This window comes from Macaca thibetana, chromosome 20 (genome assembly GCF_024542745.1).
Source record: "Macaca thibetana thibetana isolate TM-01 chromosome 20, ASM2454274v1, whole genome shotgun sequence".
Taxonomy (NCBI): domain Eukaryota; kingdom Metazoa; phylum Chordata; class Mammalia; order Primates; family Cercopithecidae; genus Macaca; species Macaca thibetana.
In genome coordinates, this window is record NC_065597.1 from 63,603,249 (window position 1) to 63,626,208 (window position 22,960).

General features: G+C 46.4%; 1 protein-coding gene across 5 annotated transcripts in view; it reads right to left on the reverse strand.

Moving 5' to 3' along the window:
* SNX29 (sorting nexin 29) overlaps positions 1 to 22,960 on the reverse strand; it is a 586,208-nt gene that overhangs the window by 417,065 nt on the left and 146,183 nt on the right. For all 5 annotated transcript variants that reach the window (XM_050774079.1, XM_050774080.1, XM_050774082.1 and 2 more), the window contains one exon: positions 22,387 to 22,515. In XM_050774079.1, coding sequence (XP_050630036.1) covers positions 22,387 to 22,515 — 129 coding nt within the window. The remainder of the gene's footprint in view (positions 1 to 22,386; positions 22,516 to 22,960) is intronic.

The window sequence follows — 22,960 nt, forward strand, 5'->3', positions numbered from 1 at the left end:
TGCAAAGCCCAGGGCAGTCTCCATGAAACCACACTGTCTGCTGCTCCCCACATGCCCATCCAATGCCAAACCTTGAAATGACCATCTGCAGGTGTCCCATCTTCCCAATCTGTAAACCAGTTACCTGGTCTGGATGTGGGAGGTAATAACTCCAACATGGGCTTGGTACCACCTCTTAACAGAAAAGTATCACAGAAACCAAAGATTCTACACATGAATTTTTCGTGTGTATTATTATGTGCATTTTTTTTAAGACAGGGTCTTGCTTTGTTGCCCAGGCTGGAGTGCAGTGGCACAGTCTCAGCTTACTGCAACCTTCACCTCCCCAGCCTAAGCAATTCTCCCACCTCAGCCTCCAGAGTAGCTGGGACTACAGGCGCATACCACCACACCTAGTTAAATTTCTTTGTATTTTTTGTAGACATGGGGTTTCACCACATTGCCCAGGCTGGTCTCAAACTCCTGAGCTCAAGCTATCTGCCTGCCTTGGCCTCAGGATCATCTGAGGTCAGGAGTTTCAGACTAGCCTGGCCAACATGGCGAAAATTCATCTCTACTAAAAATACAAAAAGTAGCCAGGCACAGTGATGGGCACCTGTAATCCCAGCTACACAAGAGGCTGTGGCAGGAGAATCGCTTGAACCCAGTAGGCGGAGGTTGCAGTGAGCCGAGATCACGCCGCTGCACTCCAGCCTGGGTGTCAGAATGAGGCTCCGTGTCAAAACACACACACACACACACACACACACACACACACACACACACACACACACAAATACATGTAGAAGAGTAGGTTGTCTGAGAAAATGTAAAACTATAATGAGGAGGTGGAATGACTGAGGTGGAAGACCACCCTCTCTTCAGAGATACTGAGAAGAAACCTTCCTGCAAAGATCTGAAGACCTGTGCAGTACGAGTCCCGGGCAGAGGAAACAGCAAAGATGCTTACCAGGAAGCAGGCAGGCCCCGTCAGATCACGCAGAGCATGCAGGCCAGGAAAGGAGGGGGGATATTCTTTTTTCTGAGTACAATGGAGCATTGTATGCATAAGAATGGCATGAGTTGACTTAACACTTAGAAAGTTAAACCAGAACCCACTCAAACAAAGCCACTGTAAATGACCATCAAGGAACTTTGAACATAGAAATTAGATACTAAGAGACTGTTGCTAATTTTATTGTGTAATAGTGTTGCACGTGGGGTTTTTTTGTCTTACTGTAAGAGATTCATATATAAGCAAGTATTTATAGCTGATGTAACATCTAGGACTTGCTGTGAATTGTTAAGCAAAAAACAAAGCAGGGAGTATAACAGGCTCAGCAAAGCAAGAGTAGTAACAAGTGAGTTACTGCGAAGACTGGGGGCGATGGGTACACAGGGGTTGTTATACTATTCCATCTATTTCTGTTCATGTTTGAAAAATTACATAATTTAAAATTTTTAAATAAAAAGCAGAAACAAACATATTAGCATTTTGAATCTGTGGCCATATAGCAGACAGGGGAAAGGTATCTTTGCTCGGTGAGGTCCTCTGAAAGCCAAGGTCACATCCCCATTAGCCATGAACTTGGGAGGAAAACACAGGTCCTATCCAGCCTCACACTCTCCTCCATCAGAGCACTTCTGTCTGTTAAACGACCGTATCTCTTGCCTGTCTGAGAAATTTCCAATTCAGATAAAAGAGCCAAAACAAATTAGCCCCAATCTGCACAAATGAACCCAAATCACAGGCTGTGACCCTGCTGGTGACCCTAAGACAACCTCCTCCTCAGGGGCTTGGGGCCTCCCAACACTGTGACCATGGCAATTACAAAGGGACGCAGCTCACACACGCTATCTCAAGATGTGATCACTGGACAAAAATTAGCTCATAGGCTGCTGTTCCTGGTCACAATTACCTGCCACAGGGCTCAGGGTGTTAAAGCTGTGATGTGGACTCACTCTTCAAAAGATCTGCTCCTCAATGACTCAGGTTAACAAAGGCTGCACAGCCTCAGGGAAGACGCCAGTGCTGGTGAAGGCCTGGGTTAGCTCTGGCCTTGTACCTTGAGGAGCTAGGCAAATAATTCATTCACATCTTGGTTATCCATCCTTAACCCCCAGTAGCAAAATCTCCTGGGAAGATAAGACTCTAATCCAAGAACCAAACAACTGGAGTCATACTTACCACGGTTGATCTACCCAGTCTCTCTCTGGAATCATTCATCCTGCTTTAGATCTGACCATCATTATCTCTTGCCTGAAGAGCTCAAAGAACTTCCAGCCCCTCTGACACTGGCCTCCTCCTGTCTACTTCTCTACAATGCCCAGGAGGGGATTATTGCTCTGTCCCTCGAACAGATCTGATCAATTACTCCCCCTCCTTAAAGGCCTTCAATAGTTGCCCACTATCCACAGAACCAAGGCCAAACTCCTCGCTGGGACCTTGGGAATCTGCTCCCAGGCCACCCTTGCAGAAACCCCACCCTCAGTCATTCCCCAGATGTACTCTGGACTCCACGATTCCAGGATACAGCCACAGGGAGCAACCTGAAGCTTCTTTGACACAGCATCTTCCTTCATGCCTCTCGCCCTTGGCACAAACTGTTCTAACTGGAGGGTACTCTGTGAGCTTCTGGAAGGACGTCTCTGTGATCCGTGGGTCCTGAGCACCTAGAAACCATACTTGACTGAGGCTGGTAAGTATCGTAGGATGATATAGAACTGCCTTCATTTATTAGCTTCCTGTGTCTCCGATATCAGCCCACACTTCTTTACCTGCATTATATCATTCAATCCTCACCAATACCCATGAGGTAGGTTCTATTAGTTTTCCCGTTTTCATGATTTTTAAACACGGAGGCTCATAGAGGTACAATAACTTGTCCAAAGTCACAATGCTAGCAAGTGGTTACTGCAGGGATTAGAGTCAAGGTCTTTGTGAATCACAAGGTCATTTGTTAATCACTATAGGGACAATCTGATCTACTGACGACTATAGAACAGAGTGTATACTCCCTCATCACCCAGGTAACAAAACAAGTGAATTTTCCTCAGGAGAGATTACTATGTACCAGGCACTAAACACAGACCACTACTTGTCTTCTGTTTTATTTACAGTGACAGTGTGCTCCACTAAAAAACAGAAATCAGATTTCTCAGCATCCCTAGCAGAGTAAGTTCAGGCCATTGAGAAGTAAGAGAAAGTGTCTGAGTGACTTGTGGTACCCTCTGTACAAGAAGTTGGCACGCACTTTCTTCCCTTCCCCTGCCTCACCCTTCCTGCTGCCAAGAACACAGATGTCATAGCTGGGGCCCCAGCAGTCACTTTAGACCATGAAATGCAATCACCTTGGAAACATAAGCCAAACACAGCAGAACACCACCACAGAAGTAATTGACAAATGCTCATTTGTTCATTCAACAAACACCCGCTGAGCTCTATTATGTGCCAGGCATTGTCCAGGCTCTTGGGAATAGATCTGCCGGTGAACTAATGAGACAAAGGCAGGCCGGGTGTGGTGGCTCACACCTGTAATCCCAGCACTTTGGGAGGCCAAGGCGGGTGGATCACCTGAGGTCGGGAGTTCAAGACCAGCCTGACAAACATAGAGAAACCCTGTCTCTACTGAAAATACAAAAATATTAGCCAGGCGTGGCACTACATGCCTGTAATCCCAGCTACTCAGGAGGTTGAGGCAGGAGAATCACTTGAACCTGGGAGGTGGAGGTTGCAGTGAGCCGAGATCGTGCCATTGTACTCCAGCCTGGGCAACAAGAGCAAGATTCCACCTCAAAGAAATTAAAATAAAATAAAACAAGACAAAGGCTCCTGCCCTCATGAGACTTAAAACTTAAGACCAAAAGGCAATGATAAATCATGAATGTAAGAAGTGATGTATTAGAAAACAAGAAATGCTACGGAAATAAGAAAAAGTTAAGCAAAATAAGGGGGACTGATCATGCAGGGGAGGGAGAGATTGGACAAGAAAATCTGAGGGACAAATGAGTGAAAAACAAGAAAAACAAGAAGATCTGCTAAGATGCAGCTAACGTCACTCCCTAACAAACTTGGGAAAGAGCCTCGCCAGATACAGAAAGAGAGGCAGAGACCATCTGTGAATTTAGTTCAGCCCTAACAGCTCCTTAGCTCACATTACCAGAAACAAGAGGGAATGTGCTCAAAGGCAAGCCTATTCCACGCTAGGCTGCCATTTTTAAGTGGCCTTTTCAGCACGGATAACAAAGCGCATTTTGTAGCTCGGTGGGTGGCATTCCAAGACCTCACCTCTCCACTTTAACCTGTGTGGCTCAGCTCTCAGGGAGCTCTCTTGGGTCTCAGAGAGCTTCCAAGTAAGAATGCATTTGAAGGAAAGGTTTTCTGCTTAAAATAAAACGTTTTCGTGATGGCTATTTGGTGGCTGGAGCTGAGCAGCAGCAGGTACGAGTCTCACACATCTTCGCTTTGGCTATGTTTGGCACCAGCACGAATTTGACGAACTCTGGTTTGCTCAGTGAACCAATCAACTTTGCAAACTTCCAGAGTCACTAGCCTTGACAGTTGTCTCTCTTTAAACCGCATCGCCGCTGCTGCCAAGAATATCTCCCCTCTGCCGAGCTTCCTGTTGCTCCCCTCCCAGGCTCCAAAATAACAAGTAGTTGCTTGGCAGTGATGTCACATTGCCACTGTCACCGCCTGCAGGGCATTCACATGCTGGCTATATTTAAGACCCAGGCTTCATGTTCAGTGACATGGAAATTGCCACCTTGTGAACCGTACCGGAAAGCCAAGATTTGAAAAATTACTTCTGCGAATCATCAGGCTGCAAATTCTGCCTCTCCGGAGGCAAAGAAGGAAAGTCAAGGGGGTTAAACTGAGTCATGGGCTCCAGCTCCTTAGATCGGCTACATCCAGCTGTTTCATTCCAACCATTTCTCGGAAGTAACTCAAACACCAGCATTACCTAGCGGCCACACCTCTCTTCCCATTGTTCCCCTTTCCTGGGCTCTTTTGGTATCCCTCAAAACCATTCTGCTATTTTTCTTTCTCTCTAGATATCTGTACCTACTTCTCATTAGAAAAGACAAGAAATGAAGCATTAATGAACGGGAAAAGCATTTCCCTCCCCAATGAATAATTACTGTAACCTTTTCATAAGAGTTCTATCATATTTATGGATTTGGGGAATTTTTTTTTTATCTCTTCCTGCTTCTGTCCTTTGATGGGGGAAAGCAATGGGCTGGAGCGACATTTCAGACACAACTTTCTCCCTTTTCCCTTAACAGCTGCACGTTTTTCACATCTTGATGAACTGCCCAAGTCCGTGTTTGGTGCAGATTTTTCAGGGAACATCTGGCATCGGGCACTAATGACTCTGACGCTCAACCATTCAACGCGGGCACGCGCTTCAAAACGCAGATGTTCATGCAAATATACCTTGCTGCTTGCTCCTTAAAAAGTTGAGTTCGTCAACAAAACCTGAGTCTTTGATTGGATTCTAGAAGCATTAGAGAAAATAAACAAGCACATGGCTTTCTCCCTTGTACGTGTGATTGCTCTGAGATGTCACCAAGCTTCTGTTCCTCTCCCATTATGCTGCATCTACCATTTTCATAGTTTAAAAAACTATCTAGGAAACCTATACCGGTTACAAAATTCTGAAAGGCTCATGAAGAAATTTATATGGCTTTCCACTGTTGGTCATGTTTGAGAAGGTGCTTCCATTATTTTAAATTTCAACATTAATGCATTCGGCATTTCCATTCTCCTACCTCTGGGAGTCCCACATCATTACTCCCAGAAGAAAAACCAGCTGGGAAATCATTCATGCCAAGGATACCTTCACCTTCCACAGCCTCAGAAGCAGGAGCCAAGCAGTGATGAATGGTAGTAGAACTAACTCAAGTTCTGATGAGCAGGTCCTTCTGCCTCAGCCTGCAGCCAAGAACTTGGGCCATGAAAACATTCACATCTCTAGGCCGGGTGCAGTGGCTCACACCTGTAATCTCAGCACTTTGGGAGGCCAAGGCAGGTGGATCACTTGAGGTCAGGAGTTCGAGACCATCCCAGCCAACATGGCAAAACCCTGTCTCTATTAAAAATACAAAAATTTGCTGGGCGTGATGGTGTGTGCCTATAATCCCAGCTACTCGGGAGGCTGAGGCGGGAGAATAGCTTGAACCTGGAAGGTGGAGCTTGCAGTGAGCTGAGATTGCACCACTGCACTCTAGCCTGAGCAAGAGGGCAAGATTCTATCTCCAAAAAAAAAAAAAAAAAAAGCATATTTTGCCATGAGATCTCACTTCTGGAAATACACATTAAGGAAAGAAACTGACAGAGAAATACACACAGATGCTGAGATATTCACTGCAGCCTTCATCTATAATGTCAGACTAGAAGCAGCTGCAATGCAAACCGAGGTGCAAACCACCAAGTACCCTAAGGAATGCCACACAGCCGTTAAAAATCACAGCCGGGTCAGGCTCTCTCACACACTGCTGTGGAGTAAAAGAGAGGCCGCTTTCTTGGAAAGGATTTCAGTAATACAAGATCAAGAGCCTTCACAAACATGCTTGCCTTCTAACATGGGAATTTCACTTTTTGGAATCTAGCTGAAGGAAATGCTTTTTAAAAGGTGGAATAGCTTTATAAAAATACACGTTCATAGAAATACTAATCCTACAAGGGAAAAAAACGGTTAAGAAAAATGATGTCAGAAACAAGGACATATCCAAACACAGAACTCCACAAAGCTATCAAAAGTGATATCCATGTAATTGAATAACAAGAGACTATGTCTGTTGTTTATTGTATTATAATAAAAAAATTTTCAAAGCAGACCCTCAATTTATAGATTCAGAATGATCTGAATTATATAAAATACATATATGCATAAAAATAAGCTGGAATAAAATGCCCCACAAATAATAAATTCATTGATGGTAATTGTGTTTAGGTGATTTTCCTCTTCAAACTTTTCTGGTATTCCCGGACTTAAGAATTCTAACTTGCAAATTACTTTTATGTGCAGGGGGGGAAATACCCTAACCTAAGGGGAAAACCTTAAGGATGTGAACGTACATATTACATTTATGAGCAGGGGAAAAAATCTTGTATTTAAACATAGTTTGACATCTACATAGAAACAGAATAAAACAAACAGAATGTAAATTGCATGTATACAACAAACAGTGGAATAACTGTAAAAATGTACTTAAGTGGACTAAGAATGGAAATAATTATCACGCTAGGGTCATGGGATTTGGGACTCCTTTCCCCATTTTGAGTTGTTACGCTGCTTTCACAATTTAAAGGTAATTTTTTTTTTTTTTAAGTAGGAAAATAAGAGTTCCCTAAAGAAATCTCAAGTATGGCAGAATTCCGTGGAAGAATCCCTCTTGTGGACACCTTAATCTGAAAGCATTCAGCTTCACATTGAGTGAGCAAAGCCAGTTGCAGAACAACAGGTGCATGTTGCAAGCTCACAGGCAGATCCTTAAAAACCCACAAAGCAGCCGGGCGCAGTGGCTCACGCTTGTAATCCCAGCACTTTGGGAGGCTGAGGTGGGCGGATCACTAGGTCAGGACATCGAGACCATCCTGGCTAACACGGTGAAACTCCGTCTCTACTAAAACTACAAAAACTTAGCCAGGTGTGGTGGCAGGCGCCTGTAGTCCCAGCTACTCGGAAGGCTGAGGCAGGAGAACAGTGTGAACCCGGGAAGCAGACCTTGCAGTGAGCAGAGACTGCACCACTGCACTCCAGCTTAGGTGACAAAGCAAGACTCCATCTCAAAAAAATAAATACCCACAAAGCAAGCTCAGTCTGTTTTGTGCTGCTATAACCAAATACCTGAGGCTGGGTAATTTATAAGGAACAGAAATTTCTTTTCTCACAGTTCTGGAAGCTGGGAAGTTAAGATCAGGGGGCTGGCATCTGGCGAGGACCTCTGCTGCGTTATCAAGTGTCAGAAGGCAGAAAGGGAGAAAGGAGCCAAACTGGCCCTTTTATAACAGCACGAATCCCACCTCCCCTCCATGGGGGTGGAGCGCTCATGGTCTAATCACCTCTCAGGTCACCACCTTTTTATACTGTTGCTTGGTAATTAAGTTTCAACATGAGTTTTAGAGGGATGACCTTCAAATCGTAGCACAAACGTACATGTTGTTTATGGTTTACTTAAAAACAAAAACTAAAACAAAAATGACAAATGTTAGTAGTACTAATTGTTGCATTGGGTCATAGTATTCTTTATATTTTTCAAACCAGCCAAGCAACAAAAAATTAGCTCCCAGCTTGGTTCTGAGCTAAAAATCAGTCTTTCTAAGGCTTTCAATGAGCTTACCCGTTCAGATCATTGCTAGCATTCTAAGTCCTTGCTACTTAAAAAGTGTGGTCTAGGAACCAGCAGCATCAGCATCACCTGGGAGCTTATTAGACCTCCATGATAGCAGGCCCCACTCCAGACCTGCTTGATGAGAATTTAAAGACGAACCCGAGCCCCAGGTGCTTGGTGGGTACATTAAAGTTTGAGAAACTCTGCTCTAGGCCACCAGTTGTCAACCTTGGCTGCACACTGGAATTACGTGAGCATCTGGGCCTCAGCTCCAGAGATTCTGATTTAATTGGTCTGGAGGGCAGCCTGGACATAACCATTTTAAAAGCTCCCCAGGTGACTATGATGTTCAGCAAAGTTTAAGCAACAGATTTAGCTCTTCAACCCAGAGAATTCTTTATTAGGAAGTTAGTTACATCTGAGCAATGGCAGGGTAGATTAACTCCAGAAAATGACTTTTTGCAGACTTGAAATGGAGGTATAATTTACTTCCATGAAACCAACAGTAATCACCATGGCTGTCTTTTACTCAGTACTCACACAGGGTACTCAATGTGCTTAGCACTTGACATGCATTACCTCTTGGTCTTTCTAAGGGAGGGTGTATTACCACCGTGGTTTTCTAGATAGGGAGCATGAGGGGTAAAATGGCCATCTCAGATCACACATCTAGGAGTGGTGGAAGCCCCTGCATGACCCTAAGGACAAGCACTGCCTTAAATTGGGTAGCAGAGGTGCCTCACTTGTTTCACCCTTGCCCTAGCCCTGAGCAGCAGGACTCAAATCCACACCTGCCCCACAGGACACTTTCTGCTAAGAGTGGCCCCACGAAAATGGAACTTCTGGAGCTGTCAGCCTGAAGGTTAAAATCTTTGCTTGCGGCCAGGCGCAGTGGCTCACGCCTGCAATCCCAGCACTTTGGGAGGCTGAGGTGGACGGATCACCAGAGGTCGGGAGTTCGAGACCAGCCTAACAAACATGGAGAAACCCCGCCTCTACTAAAAATACAAAAATTAGCCGGGTGTGGTGGTGGCGTATGCCTGTAATCCCAGGTACTTGGGAGGCTGAGGCAGGAGAATCACTTGAACCTCGAGGTGGAGGTTGCAGTGAGCCGAGATCATGCCACTGGACTCCAGCCTGGGCAACAAGAGCAAAATTCTGCCTCAAAAAAAAAAAATCTTTGCTTGCATATCCTTCCCTTCAATTTCTAGCACCCACAGGACAGAATCAGCTGTATTGTGTTTCTCTCTGATTCACTAAGCTTCACATAGAACAGTAAATGTTTGATGAGTGAATCAACAAATAAACAATATCAGCCAGGAGCGTTGGCTCATGCCTATAATCCCAGCACTTTGGGAGGCTGAGACAGGTGGATCACCTGAGGTCAGGAGTTTGAGATCAACTTGCCAACATGCTGAAACCCTGTCTCTACTAAAAATACAAAAAAATTAACCGGTGTGGTGGTGGGTGCCTGTAATCCTAGCTACTTGGGAGGCTGAGACAGGAGAATCGCTTGAACCCAGGAGGCAAAGGTTGCTGTGAGCCATGAGTGCACCATTGCACTCCAGCCTGGGTGACAGCAGCGAGACCCTGAAAAAAAAAAAAAAAAAATCTTGGATAGGCTCCCAGTTGTGTGATCTGAGATTGCACCACTGCACTCCATCCTGGGCAACAAGAGCGAAACTCCATCTCAAAAACAAACAAACAAACAAAATCAATCGTTCATCTGTGACTAAACTGCATCAGTAGCATCAAACTGCAGGAAAACAGCTCCTCCTAAGCCATCTTCCCTCTTGACTGACATGTGTGTCTTGCACTCACCCCTGACCCGAACACCAGCCCCACCCACCCTATGCACTCAAGGCTCCCTAGCTGCTCCAGGGTACATCATGAGACCAGCCAGCTGCTGATAAGCATGTGCTTAACAATGATGAAGGGCACAACTCACTCAGCTCATGAGACTCAGCCAAGGGAAAGAGCCAGCGACCTTGGGGAAGCGAGCTTCACACCCAAGAAGAAGCAAGAGACGGGAGAGCCAGAGTAGGTCACATACGCAGCAGGTGTAGACTGGAGTTCAGTGTAGACTGGAGCCAGTCTCTGGACAAGGACTCAAAAAGATCGGGGCAACCAAAAGGGACCTTGCACACAAAATTCCGATACATTTGTAAATGGTCTTGAAAAAGAGGACACTGGGGAAAGAGCTAAAAGAGAGATTATCACTGGGGGCCATGGGGACAGTTTGGGTCATCACAAGGATGATGGGTGCTACTGTCGGAGGCGTTTGAATCATAACAGCTCCATCTGGAATAGGAGCTGGTTAAAATGAGGCTCAGACACTGAGCGGCATTCCCAGGAAGTGAGGCATTCCTAGTCACAGATGAGATGGGAGGTCAGGAGGACTGCTATCATTAGATATGGGTCACAAAGACCCTGACGATAAAACAGGATGCCGTAAGAAAGGCGGCCAAAACCCAGCAAAACCAAGATGGTGATGAAAGTCACCTCTGGTCATCTTCACTGCTCACTGTGTGCTAATTAGAATGCATAAACATGCTAAGGACACTCCCACCAGCACCATGACAGTTTACAAATGCCACGGCAATGTTCATAAATTACCCTGCATGGTCTAAAAGGAGGAGGAATCATCAGTTCCAGGAAATCCTGCCCCTTTCCTGGAAAACTCATGAATAATCTGCCTCTTGTTTAGCATATAATCAAGAAATAACCATAAGTACTCGAAGTCTGCCGGCCCACGCTGCTGCTCTGTCTATGCAGTAGCCATTCTTTTGCTTCTTTACTTTCTCTAATAAACCTGTTTTCACTTTAAGGGCTTGCCCTGAATCCTTTCTTGCACAAGATCCAACAACCCTCTCTTGGGATCTGGATCGGGACCCCTTTCTGTTGGCACTACCAGCATTTACAGCACGGAGTCGAGGATACTAACTGTCCTGAAAGGCCAAGGCAGTAGCACTCAACCAAGATCAGCCTACCTCCTGTAATACTTCAATCATCCTGTGGCCATTCATGTAGGTAGAAACCTTACTTATAATCTGGACCTAGAATGGAATGCCTTTCATATATACTGACCAGACCAGGTTTACTTTGTGGTTCACCCACTTTCTGCTCTTTTTCTGGACTCCTTCTAAAGAGACTTCTGATCTTCTTACCTTCTTAAAATCAAAACTCATGCATGAGAAGGAGGTGCAAGCACTTGGCGTCAGCACGTTTTCTGGCAGAGTTGCGCCTGACCAATATGTACTGAAATCTATGTTGTATGATAAATTCCTTTCCTTTCATTTCTCTTCCATGTTACAGTAGAGTGTTATACTGATTTTTTTAATTACTTGTGTAGGTAGGTTATATTCGCCATAAATTTCATTTCGGAAGGGGGCATTACCAAACATTTTTATTTAAAACAGATATTGAGTCTGCTAAGATCAAGCCTAAATATGCCAAAGTAGCTGGACCAGGGGTTTGCTAATAAGGTCAGATTATATCAGACCAAAATATCTAGCCAAGGAAAAACACAATAGAGAACACAGCACAGAGACCTTTGGCCTACCGCTTAGAATGGCTGAACCCAGATTTCACCTACCAAGACAGGGTGCACAAGACGGCTGGCACAAGAGAGACAGCACAGTAGTGTCACTCGGGAAAATCGACAGACTCCAAGTGTCACGAGCCCTCTGTGGAAGCAACCCACTATTGGGGACATCTGCAGGCTGCACCCACCACAAGCACCCCCAATCTGATGGCAGGAACATGCTAGTTTTCCTTTTGAGCAAACTCTCCTCCCCCTTGTTCCTGCTCCATGGAGTCCAGGTGAGTGAAAGCCAGCCACCCCCAGCTCCAGGGGGAATAGGACCCAGGCATGGGCAGCAAAAGTAACACAGCTGGCCCAGGAAATGACCTCTCCAGAGCTACTGGAAAAAAGTCTTCTCCTCCCACTGGTGGTGTTAAATCGACAGGATTTAGGCTGGGGCCCCTGGGTGCCCTCTTGTTACCGCAAGAGAAGACTGACCTAAGAATGAAGCCAAGACCGAGGGAAAGAGAGAGGAGACATGGAAAGTCATGAGGACTGCATGATATTCATGGTACCTCCCGAGAGCTTTGATCCAGCCCAGCAAAAAGCTAGCTCTTCTCCTACAGGTTTAAGTTTCATAAGCCAATCAACTGCACTTTTTCATAGACAGTTTAGGGTGGGTTTCTGTCACCTACTACTGACTCTAAGTGGTAAGATTCCTTTTCCTTTTTTTTTTAAGACAGTCTCTCTCTGCCTCCCAGGCTCTGTCTCCCAGGCTGGAGTACAGTGGTAGAATCTCAGCTCACTGCAGCCTTGATCTCCTGGGCTCAGGTGATTCTCCCACGTCAGTCTCCTGAGTAGCTGGTACCACAGGAGTGCACCACCACGCACGGCTAATTTTTGTAATTCTTGTGGAGACAGGGTCTCATCATGTTGCCCAGGCTGGTCTCCTGGGCTCAAGCTATCTGCCCACCTTGGCCCCCGCAAAGGACTGGGATTACAGGCATGGGCCACTGCACCTGGCCTCTATGTGGTAAGATTTCAACGAATGGCTGAGAGGCTTCCAGAAAGCCCTAATTCCCAGAAAATGACTAAAACATACTGTCTTGGGGCAAACGACCATCCACAGGTCTAAAGCCGAGCCTAACTGGCTGCTTTGTGCCAAGAGAAGATGCCAACAGGAGGAGAACCATCAAGGTGCTGGAAGAACTGACATTTCTCAGTGACACTCGTACCGAGTGACACAATCACTGGCCCCACGGTCCCTTCAGTCCCTCATTTAGCCAATATGACTGAGCAATGCCAGGCACTGTACTAGGTGCAAGGGCAGGTCACTGCGCTCATGGATCACACAGTCTAAAAGGGAAGACAGGCAGTGCATAGACGACAACCCGGACTGCAACTATCTATAAAAATGCTATTCAGGAATACTGGCTCCCATGAAGTGTATCTCAGAGGGACCTGACTGGACTCATGATCAGGCAGGAGATAGTGCACAAAGCCTTCCAGCTTTTTTTTTTTTTTTTTTTTAGAGTCTCGCTCCGTCGCCCACGCTGGATGGAGTACAGTGGCCGATCTCAGCTTACTGCAGCTCCACCTCCTGGGCCCAAGTGATTCTCTATTCTCCTGCCTCAGCCTCTGGAGTAGCTAGGATTACAGGTACACACCACCACACCCAGCTAATTTTTGTATTTTTGGTAGAGACAAGTTTTCACCAGGTTGTCCAGGCTGGCCTCGAACTCCTAATCTCAGTGATCCGCCTACCTCAGCCTCCCAACGTGTTGGGATTACAGGCATGAGCCACTGCGCCTGACCGACAAAGCCTTCTGTATTCATGTAGTCAGAAACAGAAAGCCCCACTCAAACTCTCTTGAACAGAAAAAGAGGTTTACTGACCTACATACCTAGAAAGTCAAGAGGCAGCTCTGGTGCCTCTTGCCAGCAGCCTAGTGATAACACTATGTTCACTACAGCAACTCTTCTTCTTATGAAAGAACCCCTCTCTTCCTCCCCTCCTCTCATCCATAAACACAGGCTTCCTAAATCAGACAACAAAGCAACGGTTAATTTTTGAAAGACATGTAACAAAAACTGAGTCTTATTTCTTGTCTCTACTAAGCCTAAGAGCAAAGTTTCGTTTTATTTTACATCATGGATTTAAGATATTCCTTCAAAGCATGTTTCTTTTACCAAACAGAAAATAATAACGTGGGCTTCATAAAAGAGTGACAGGTTGGGCGTGGTGGCTCACGCCTGTAATCCCAGCACTTTAGAAGGCCAAGGCAGGCAGATTACTTGAGGTCAGGAGTTCCAGACCAGCCTGGACAACATGGAGAAACCCTATCTCTACTAAAAATACAAAAATGAGCTGGGCATGGTGGCACATGCCTGTAGTCCCGGTTACTCAGGAGGCTGAGGCAGGAGAATTGCTTGAACCTGGGAAGCAGAGGTTGCAGTGACCCAAGATTGCACCACTGCACTCCAGCCTGGGAGACAGAGCGAGACTCCATCTCAAAAAAAAAAAAAAAAAAGAGTGACAAATTCTTTTTTTTTTTTTTTTCAGTCTCATGTACAATGCTGCCATCTTGGCCTGGGGACCTTATCTCAAGCAGTTTCCAAGACACCAGAAGTGCTAGCATATGGATGGCAAATTCTCGCCAGACTTGCCACCACATCCCCTTCCCATGTGCATGGCAGACATTGCTAATCAATAACAACACTCTTTCCTGTTGAGTCCTGACAGGACTCCAGTCCTTCTCAGCCAGAATCCCAGGCAGTGACTACCAGAGTTGGCAGCAAGATGAAGCCTACTGGCTTTTCCCGCTGGAGCAGGTGTTCTGAACTGGGGAGACAGCACTGAAAAGGCCCAGACCCTTGATTCCAAAGGCCATCCCTAGCCCAGGCTGGGCTCAAATTCAAGCCAGTATCCCCATAATTCAAGTCAGTATGCCTGACCTTCTCAACTCCCACCACTTGCCTGTTGTGATAAAAACATAATCAGTGCCTTTGGATGGACACTGGAGAAATATACTGTCCTTTTCCACAAAGGACATAATCTTCATATTTCTCCAATGATTTAAAGGCAAAGGACAGAGGAGACTGAGTCTTAGGGTGGAGTGTGAGATTTAAAGCCTTCATAGAAAGCCAATAAAGGTCTCCTAGGGTGCGGGACAGCATGATCTGAACAGGGCTCCCAAGGCCATTCCAGGTTGTACAGTACAGTTCTCAATCTCACATGCACAACACTGTCACGGACGTTCTCACTGCTCAGCAGCCCAGCAGGGACAAATAAACAAAGGGACACACACTAGGCAGGCAGGGCTGGAAAAATACAGCAGGAGGAGCTGAAGGTCAAATGAAGACCAAGGGCCAAAGGCTCTAAGATACTCACTGCAGGGGAGGTTTGGACAAGGGAAGGGTCCAGGAGATTCTGCCCTCGCCTCGGCATCCCCAGCCACCTACGGCCAAGGCGCCAGCCAAGAAGAAGAAATTAGGTGACGTTCACTGAGCGCTCACTGAGGGCCTAGAGCTGCGCTGAGTGCTTAGCAGCCTCAGCTCCTGTAATCGTCCCGACAATCCTAGGAGAAAATGCAAGAGACATGCTCTTGCTGCCCGCTGCTTGCCTTGGGGACCTGGCAAGAGTGTCAATCATGGCCCTCCGCTCACTCTTCGCCGTAACATGCCCACTAAAAAATCTTTCCTAGGCCGGGCACAGTGGCTTACGCCTGTAATTCCAGCACTTTGGGAGGCTGAAGCAGGTGGATCATTTGAGGTCAGGAGTTCGAGACCAGCCTGGCCAACATGGTGAAACCCCTTCTCTACTAAAAATACAAAAATTAGCCAGGCATGGTGGTGGGCACCTGTATTCCCAGCTACTCAGGAGGCTGAGGCAGGAGAATTGCTTGAACCCTGGAGGTGGAGATCGCAGTGAGCTGAGATGGCACCACTGCACTACAGCCTGGGCGACACAGCAAGACTCTGTCTCAAAACAACAACAACAAGAACAACAACAAACTTTCCTAAAGTGTTATATACAGACATTAGAGTCTCTTCCCTTTGGATCCTGGGCGAGGCTTAGTGCTACCAGACGCCACCTTTGCTCTGTGCAGAGGGCCTACCTAAGCATGACACCAGTGCACAGAGGGCGGGACCAAGGAAAGAGAGAGGGAGAATGCATTGGTGCCACTGGGGGACCTGGGTCCCACTGTGCTTGAAGAAAGTAACCTGTCCTTGGATTTCCCAGCTACTGCAAGAAAAAAGCTAATTTGGTGTGGGTTTCTGCCATCAAAAGCATGTTAGTGTCGGTGGGGAAACTGACAACTGAGAAGTTACCAAGTGGCAGAGCCAGGACCAGAGTCACTGTGCTGTGCTGTTTCCCTAGGTAAGGGTCGGACATGGCCCTCCAAAGCCAGCAGTGACCATGACACATCAACAGGGTGCTTTACGCCACTGCACAGGAGAAAGGAGGGAGAGTGCTCCATGCCACCCCAGCCCCCTTTAAGTTTCTAAATAGGTAAAGAACCAGAGAGGCTCAGAAGCATGAAGAGAACGGCCCAGCCATACAACTTACAACATGTTCATGTGAGCGCAGCAGAACTGCACAGAAGGAGGGAAAAGTCACAACAGGCGAGTGACCACAAGGCTAGCCCCAGTAAGACACAAGAAGCGAAGTCTACAGCGGCGCTCTGAGTCACGACAGGAGGGTAACTGCAAGGCCGGCCCCAGTGAGATACACGAAGGGAAGTCTGGAGGGGTGCTCTGAGCAGCAGTCCAAGGGGCTCCCCCCGAGGAATACTTTCTCCACCACCTTCGTGACTCTCAATCAACCAGAAGCCCCTTCCCAGACCTGGCAGGTTGACTGTTGAGATGACATGTTTACTTAGGTGCAGAGAAAATACCCATGCTCCAATCTCTAATAACCAAACAAGAGGCCTCTTCAGTCAGGACTCTTATAACGGAGAAACACCACCACAAATGGCTCAAGGAATTAAAGCAATTTATTGGCTCATATACGTGAAGAGTTCAGAGGAAACACAGCTTCAGGAAAGACTGGATCCAGGAGCTCAAATGAGACTATCAGGAACTGCTGATTTCTCCCTCCCTCCATTTCTCCACCACATGGTTCTCACGTGGGATTAGAAACTCCCCATAAAATAGCAAAGATAGCTGCCAATGACTCCTGGCTGGCACCATCCTCTCAAGGATGCTGTGACTGGCTCTTATCAGACCATCCTGGCAATATGCCCTCCTAAAAAGCCCTCATGGTGGCCAGTGCATGGAGCAACCTGACTGTCCGGGCCTGGGTGGGCTACCCTCCTCTGAAGCCCTGTGGGGGCAGGAGGCAGGGGTAGCCCCATTAAACCACATGGACAGAAAGGAAGGAGCAAGGGTCCACCAAGGAAAATTGGGGGGTGTGATGGTTAATTTTGCATATCCATGTGTCTGGGCCACCGGATGCCCAGACAGCTAGATCAACACAGTTTCTCAGTGTGCCTGTGATGGTGTTTCTGGAAGAGATTAGCATGTGAGTTTGTGCACTGAGTGAAACAGATGGCCCTCACCACTGTGGGCAAGCACCCCCCATTCCATGGAGGGCCTGAGTAGAAGAAAAGGAAAGTGAGTTCTCTCCCTGCCTGACTGCTTGAGCTGGGACATGGCTCTTCCCCTGCCCTCGGCACTCCTGGCTCTCAGGCCTTCAGACTCAGACTGGAACCTACACCACAGGTTCTCTGGCTCTTGGGCCTTTGAACTACACCATGAGCTTTTCTAGGTCTCTAGCCTGCAGAGGGCAGCTTGTGGGACTTCTTGGCCCCCATAATTATATGAGCCAATGCCTTATAATAACCCCTTTCTAGAAACATATATGCATCCTATTGGTCTCTTTCTCTGGATGACCCTAATATTAATACAGGTAGTATCTGCCCCAGGAGGAAGCAGACGCCTGATGGGTGTAGCAGGCAGCCTTCAAGGTGGCCTCTAGTGACCCCTGCCTCTTGCTAGTCACACCACTGTGTGTTTCCCCCAACACTGAACCAAGGCTGACTGTGACTACAGAATAGAGCAGAAGCAATCCTGTGTCACCTCCAAGGCTTAGTTATTAAAAACACGGTGGCTTCCAGCTTGGGTGCGCCCTCTCCTGCTCCTGGGTTACTCACCCTGGGAAGTCAGCTACTGTATTGGGAGCAGCCTCACGGAGAGGCCCACGTGGCAAGGAGTTGAAGCCTCCTGCCAACAGCCACAGGATGACGCTTGCAAGTGGATCCCCCCATCCCCAGTCAAGCCTTCAGATGACAGCAACTCTGGCCAACAGCTTGACTGCAACATCATGAGAGACCCTGATGCCCTGGCTAAGCCATTCCCAGAGTCCTAATTCACAGAAATTGTGGGGGATCATAAATATTTGTTGTTCTAAGCAACCAAGTTTGAGGATAATTTGTTACACAGCGAGAGCTAATACTGCTATAATACAATGACAAGAAACAGAAAATAAGCCCTCACAATAATTCAAGAACCCATTTACTTGCTTCCTTCAAAGCCACTTTTCCTCATATAAATGTGTGTCTTTTTTTAACATGTCTCATAGCTTGAGTTTTCTTAATTCAAAAGGAAACAAGGCAATCGATTATTTAGAGGAATGTGACTTACAGAGCCTTAATTGCAAATGATTATTATGCCTCTGCCTCAGGAACTCGCAGCTGCCCAGGGCCAAAAAGCACCAGGCTAGTTACATGACCTTGTTCTAGAAAATCCAGTAATTCCTAGCAAAAGGAATGTGTCATCAAATGCAGGATTTGCTTGGCGACATTCAGTTTTACAACCATGAACTCAGAGCCAGTGAAACACGCATATACACAAGCACATACTTAGCATTCGGATATTTCACTTTTCTGAGTAGGAGATAGACTAGCTCCTAATTCTTTCTGCACCGTTGCTGTTAAAATAGACCTTTTGATGAGATAAGGAGACATAATTATTATACTCAAGAAAAATGAAAATAATAGTTAACATTTACTAAGTATTTATCAAGCACATTGAGCAATACATGGTCTCTCATTTTATTTATTCAACAAAACTCTATGAGGTAAAGAGTTTCCTTATTACCATTTTAAAACTAAGGAAACAGGCCAAGCGCAGTAGCTCATGCCTGTAATGACAGCACTTCGTGAGGCCGAGGCGGGTAGATCACTTGAGCCCAGGAGTTTAAAACCAGTCTGGACAACATGGTAAAACCCCGTCCGTACAAAAAGAGAGAAAAATTAGCTGGATATGGTGGTGCCTACCCACAGTCCCAGCTACTTGGAGGCTAAAATGGGAGAACTGCTTGAGCCCAGGAGGTGGAGGCTGCAGTGAATTGAGATCGCATCACTGCAGTCCAGCCTGGGTGACAGAGTGAGACACTGTCTTTAAAAAAAAAAAAAACAAAACACTAAGGAAACAGAAACAGAGAAGTTAAGTAACTCACCCAAGGTCACACAACTAGTAAGCAGGAGAGCCGTGGTCTGACCCCGTCAGTACAAGGCAAGCACCTGTACCATAAAGCCCTAGCTATACCCACCTGCACTGTGACCCCTGCACCTGAATACCCACGCACCTGAGGAAAGTGTAGTGCTGGTGACTGAGCCTCACCTTCCATCCTGTGACACTCCACTGCCCCCTCCTGTGCCCCAGCAGCTACAGCCACCCACCCCCAGGTAACAACTGCCAACACTGACAGCTGCTTTTACTCTGGCCAGAAGCAAGAAGAAAGTTCTGACCATTGGCAGAGGTTAACTCTATCTGGAACATGTCAGCAACGGAATTTTTCAAAACTTACATATCCAGCTGATTGGTTTGCCTACTTCTAGTTTCTCCTTTTGAAATATTGGTCTGTTTTACAGATATTGGTTCCTTCTGCCTGCAGACTGCAAACTTTCAGACACCTTAAACTCTTAGCTACCCACTGCTTAAGTAGGGATTATAAAACTGCCCAGTTAGGAAATTGGTTTTATCTACCCCATTTATGTGATAAAATTTTCCCAACAATTGTCATGCACTAAAACACGCTTCCTGTGGAATACCCTTAGGATGCCTTGCTCGTGTCCACTGCCATATACACCCTCACTTCTTTTCCTCCTCATTCAGCCCCTTCAGCCGGATGAGATCATCCTCTCCATCCCAGAGATGAGGAAGCACACACGTGCAGAAGTTGAGCCATTCACCCAGAAACACACAATTTGCAAGTAATGATGCAAAGACTCAAGACTACGCTAACTGCTAATACAAGCCATTAAATGACACGGAGGCTGGGCATGGTGGCTCACGCCTGTAATCCGAGCACTTTGGGAGGCTGAGGCAGGCGGATCACCTGAGGTCAGGAGCTCAAGACCAGCCTGGCCAACATGGTAAAACCCCATCTCTACTAAAAATACAAAATGTTAGCTGGGCATGGTGGCACATGCCTGTAATCCCAGTTACTTGGGAGGCTGAGGCTGGAGAGTCACCTGAACCCAGGAGGCAGAGGTTGCAGTGAGCCGAGATCATGCCACTGCACTCGAGCCTGGGCACGACAGAGCACGACTCCATCTCAAAAAAAAAAAAAAAAGACAGGACATATAATTCTGTATCTCTTTGCTCACTAAGAACCAGTCTCTAAAGGCTTCAGACTTTATTGTGAACATTAAATGCAATTATGCTGCAGAACTCTAGCATGGCCAGGCAAAAGGGCGGTCCAGGTGAGAAAATGCCAAACTAGGCACATTTACACTATTTATAACAGTCATTTAACTGTCTTTGATGCTCTTGAGCTATCATTTTAAAATGTGACGAAAGGGGAAAAGCTCAAAGAATGGAAATTCAACATAGGATCATAGTGCCAACATTCAATAAGACATACAAAACAATTACATTAGAGCCATTCGCAGCATCTAACAGCACAGAGAGGTAAATGCTGCTGCCATAAATTGACTTAACTCTGGGCTCCCTTGCACATCCACAAGACGTGTTTATCTCGTGGTCTTATTTTAAAATAGATTTACAGAACAATCAATAAACTGCTTATCTTACCTAAACTGAGAACAAACTTAAAACAATCTGAATGTGAAACTGACCATATTAAATTCATCATTCCAATCCAGAATGGACAATTTAATATGGCGTGTTAACTCAATCAAATACCACATCCAGGTACACAAAGGTGGTTAACATGAGGCCTATATGGAAACAACAAAAGCTGCTTTTGCACTCCTAAGCAGTGCTAGAAGGCAGACTAAACAATGACAGGCATAGATTATATGTATAGTAAAAAAAAAAAAAAAAAAATGTTAGTATATGAACAAATTCAGTAAAGATGCATGTAAACTGGGATTTGGGGCAGTTTACTTTGCAGCTTTCTTTAATAGTACATAAACAAAGTGACGGAAAAGGAAATAAAATGGCTTTTAAATAAAAGGTGGCTCAACCATACTCTTAATTAGAGAAATGGGAAAGAAAAATGTTCTGCTAGCACCATTTCCAGCCCTGGCATTATCAGAGACCCAGCAGTCGGATACCGTGGCTGTGAGCACAGCTGCAGCGCAGCAAGCCCTCTCCCATGCTGCTGCAGAACATGCGGCTCACGCCCGTGCCAGGCGAGTTGATGGTCCCTGTCCAACTTACAAATGCACTGCACTTTGACCCAGCAATTCCACTTCCAGGAATATTTCCAAAATATATACTCATACGGGAAGAAAACAACCAACGCCAAGGTTGTTGACTGTGGCATTATTAGTGGTAGCAAAAGACTGAAAACCATCTCAACGCCTGGCTGTTGGCAGGCTGCTTAAATGAATTCTGATGCAATCAGATGAGGAAATGTCAGGAGCTCTTAACAAGCAGAGGGCAGCCCCACGCGGGCCAATGAGAGCAATCTCTGAGACGTCAAGTGAATGCTGCATAGGACAGGCTACCATTTCACATTAAGGAAGAAAGGAAGGAGGAGAAGAGAATGAAAAGGAAAAAAGTATATGCGCACGTATCTGCTTGTGTGCACAGGGAACATCTCTGGAATCAGTAACGATGACCCCCTCTAAGGAACAAACTGGGTGGCTGGGATAAGAGAAGGGCGACTTGCACAGGTTCACCTTTTGTATTTTGAACCACATGCATACATACTATTTACTCAATGAAATAAAGTAAAACACATTTTTTGCTTTAGTCACTATCTTTTTTTTTTTTTCTTTTAGAGACGGAGTCTTGCTCTGTCACCCAGGCTGGAATGGAGTGCAGTGGCATGATTTCAGCTCACTGCAAGCTCTGCCTCCCGGGTTCACGCCATTCTCCTGTCTCAGCCTCCCAAGAAGCTGGGACTACGGGCACATGCCACCATGCCTGGCTAATTTTTGTATTTTTAGTAGAAACGGGGTTTCACCATGTTAGCCAGGATGGTCTCGATCTCCTGACCTCATGATCCACCCACCCTGGCCTCCCAAAGTGCTGGGATTACAGACGTCAGCCACCGCCCCCGGCCCAGTATGCTCAGGTTTTAATGAAGCCCCCACGTGCTTACCTCTCCATCCCTCACCCTCTCCTACCTGGCCAGCGCCTGGACCTTCATGCCCTGTCGCTCCTCCTGTTCAGCCACCTTCCTTTTCAAGGTGTCCACCTCTTGCCGGAGCGCGGCTGAGTGCTCCATCTCACCATCGAGCAGGTTCCGCAGCGATCTGGGAAGAGAAGGCCCCATCTGTTCAGAAGCTGTCAACCCAGACCCCACTGAACCCAGGACACAGTTCCTAACGTAAGTCAAGTCCTAAGCCATGCATTTTCCACAAGGCTCTGCATAAACCATAATTCAAGTCTATCTCATGTGAACTGGAGATAGCAAACTCTGACAGCCTTAGAGTAAGAATTAAGGGACAGTCGTCTGTGGCCTGGGCTCCATGTCCCTGATTGCCTGCGAGCAGGCCAGCCTTCTGACAGCCTAAATCAAGGGAAAACAATGAGGCGAGCAAATTCCAGCCAAGTCCCTTTACAAATACCCCACTCAAAGGTGTAGCATGTTCCAATGAGACCATTTTGTCACAGTTACACCAGGTAAGAGATGTAACCAAGGAAAGGATGCCAGGAGAGGCCAAAACAATAATCCGAGGCATAAAAATAGAATATACA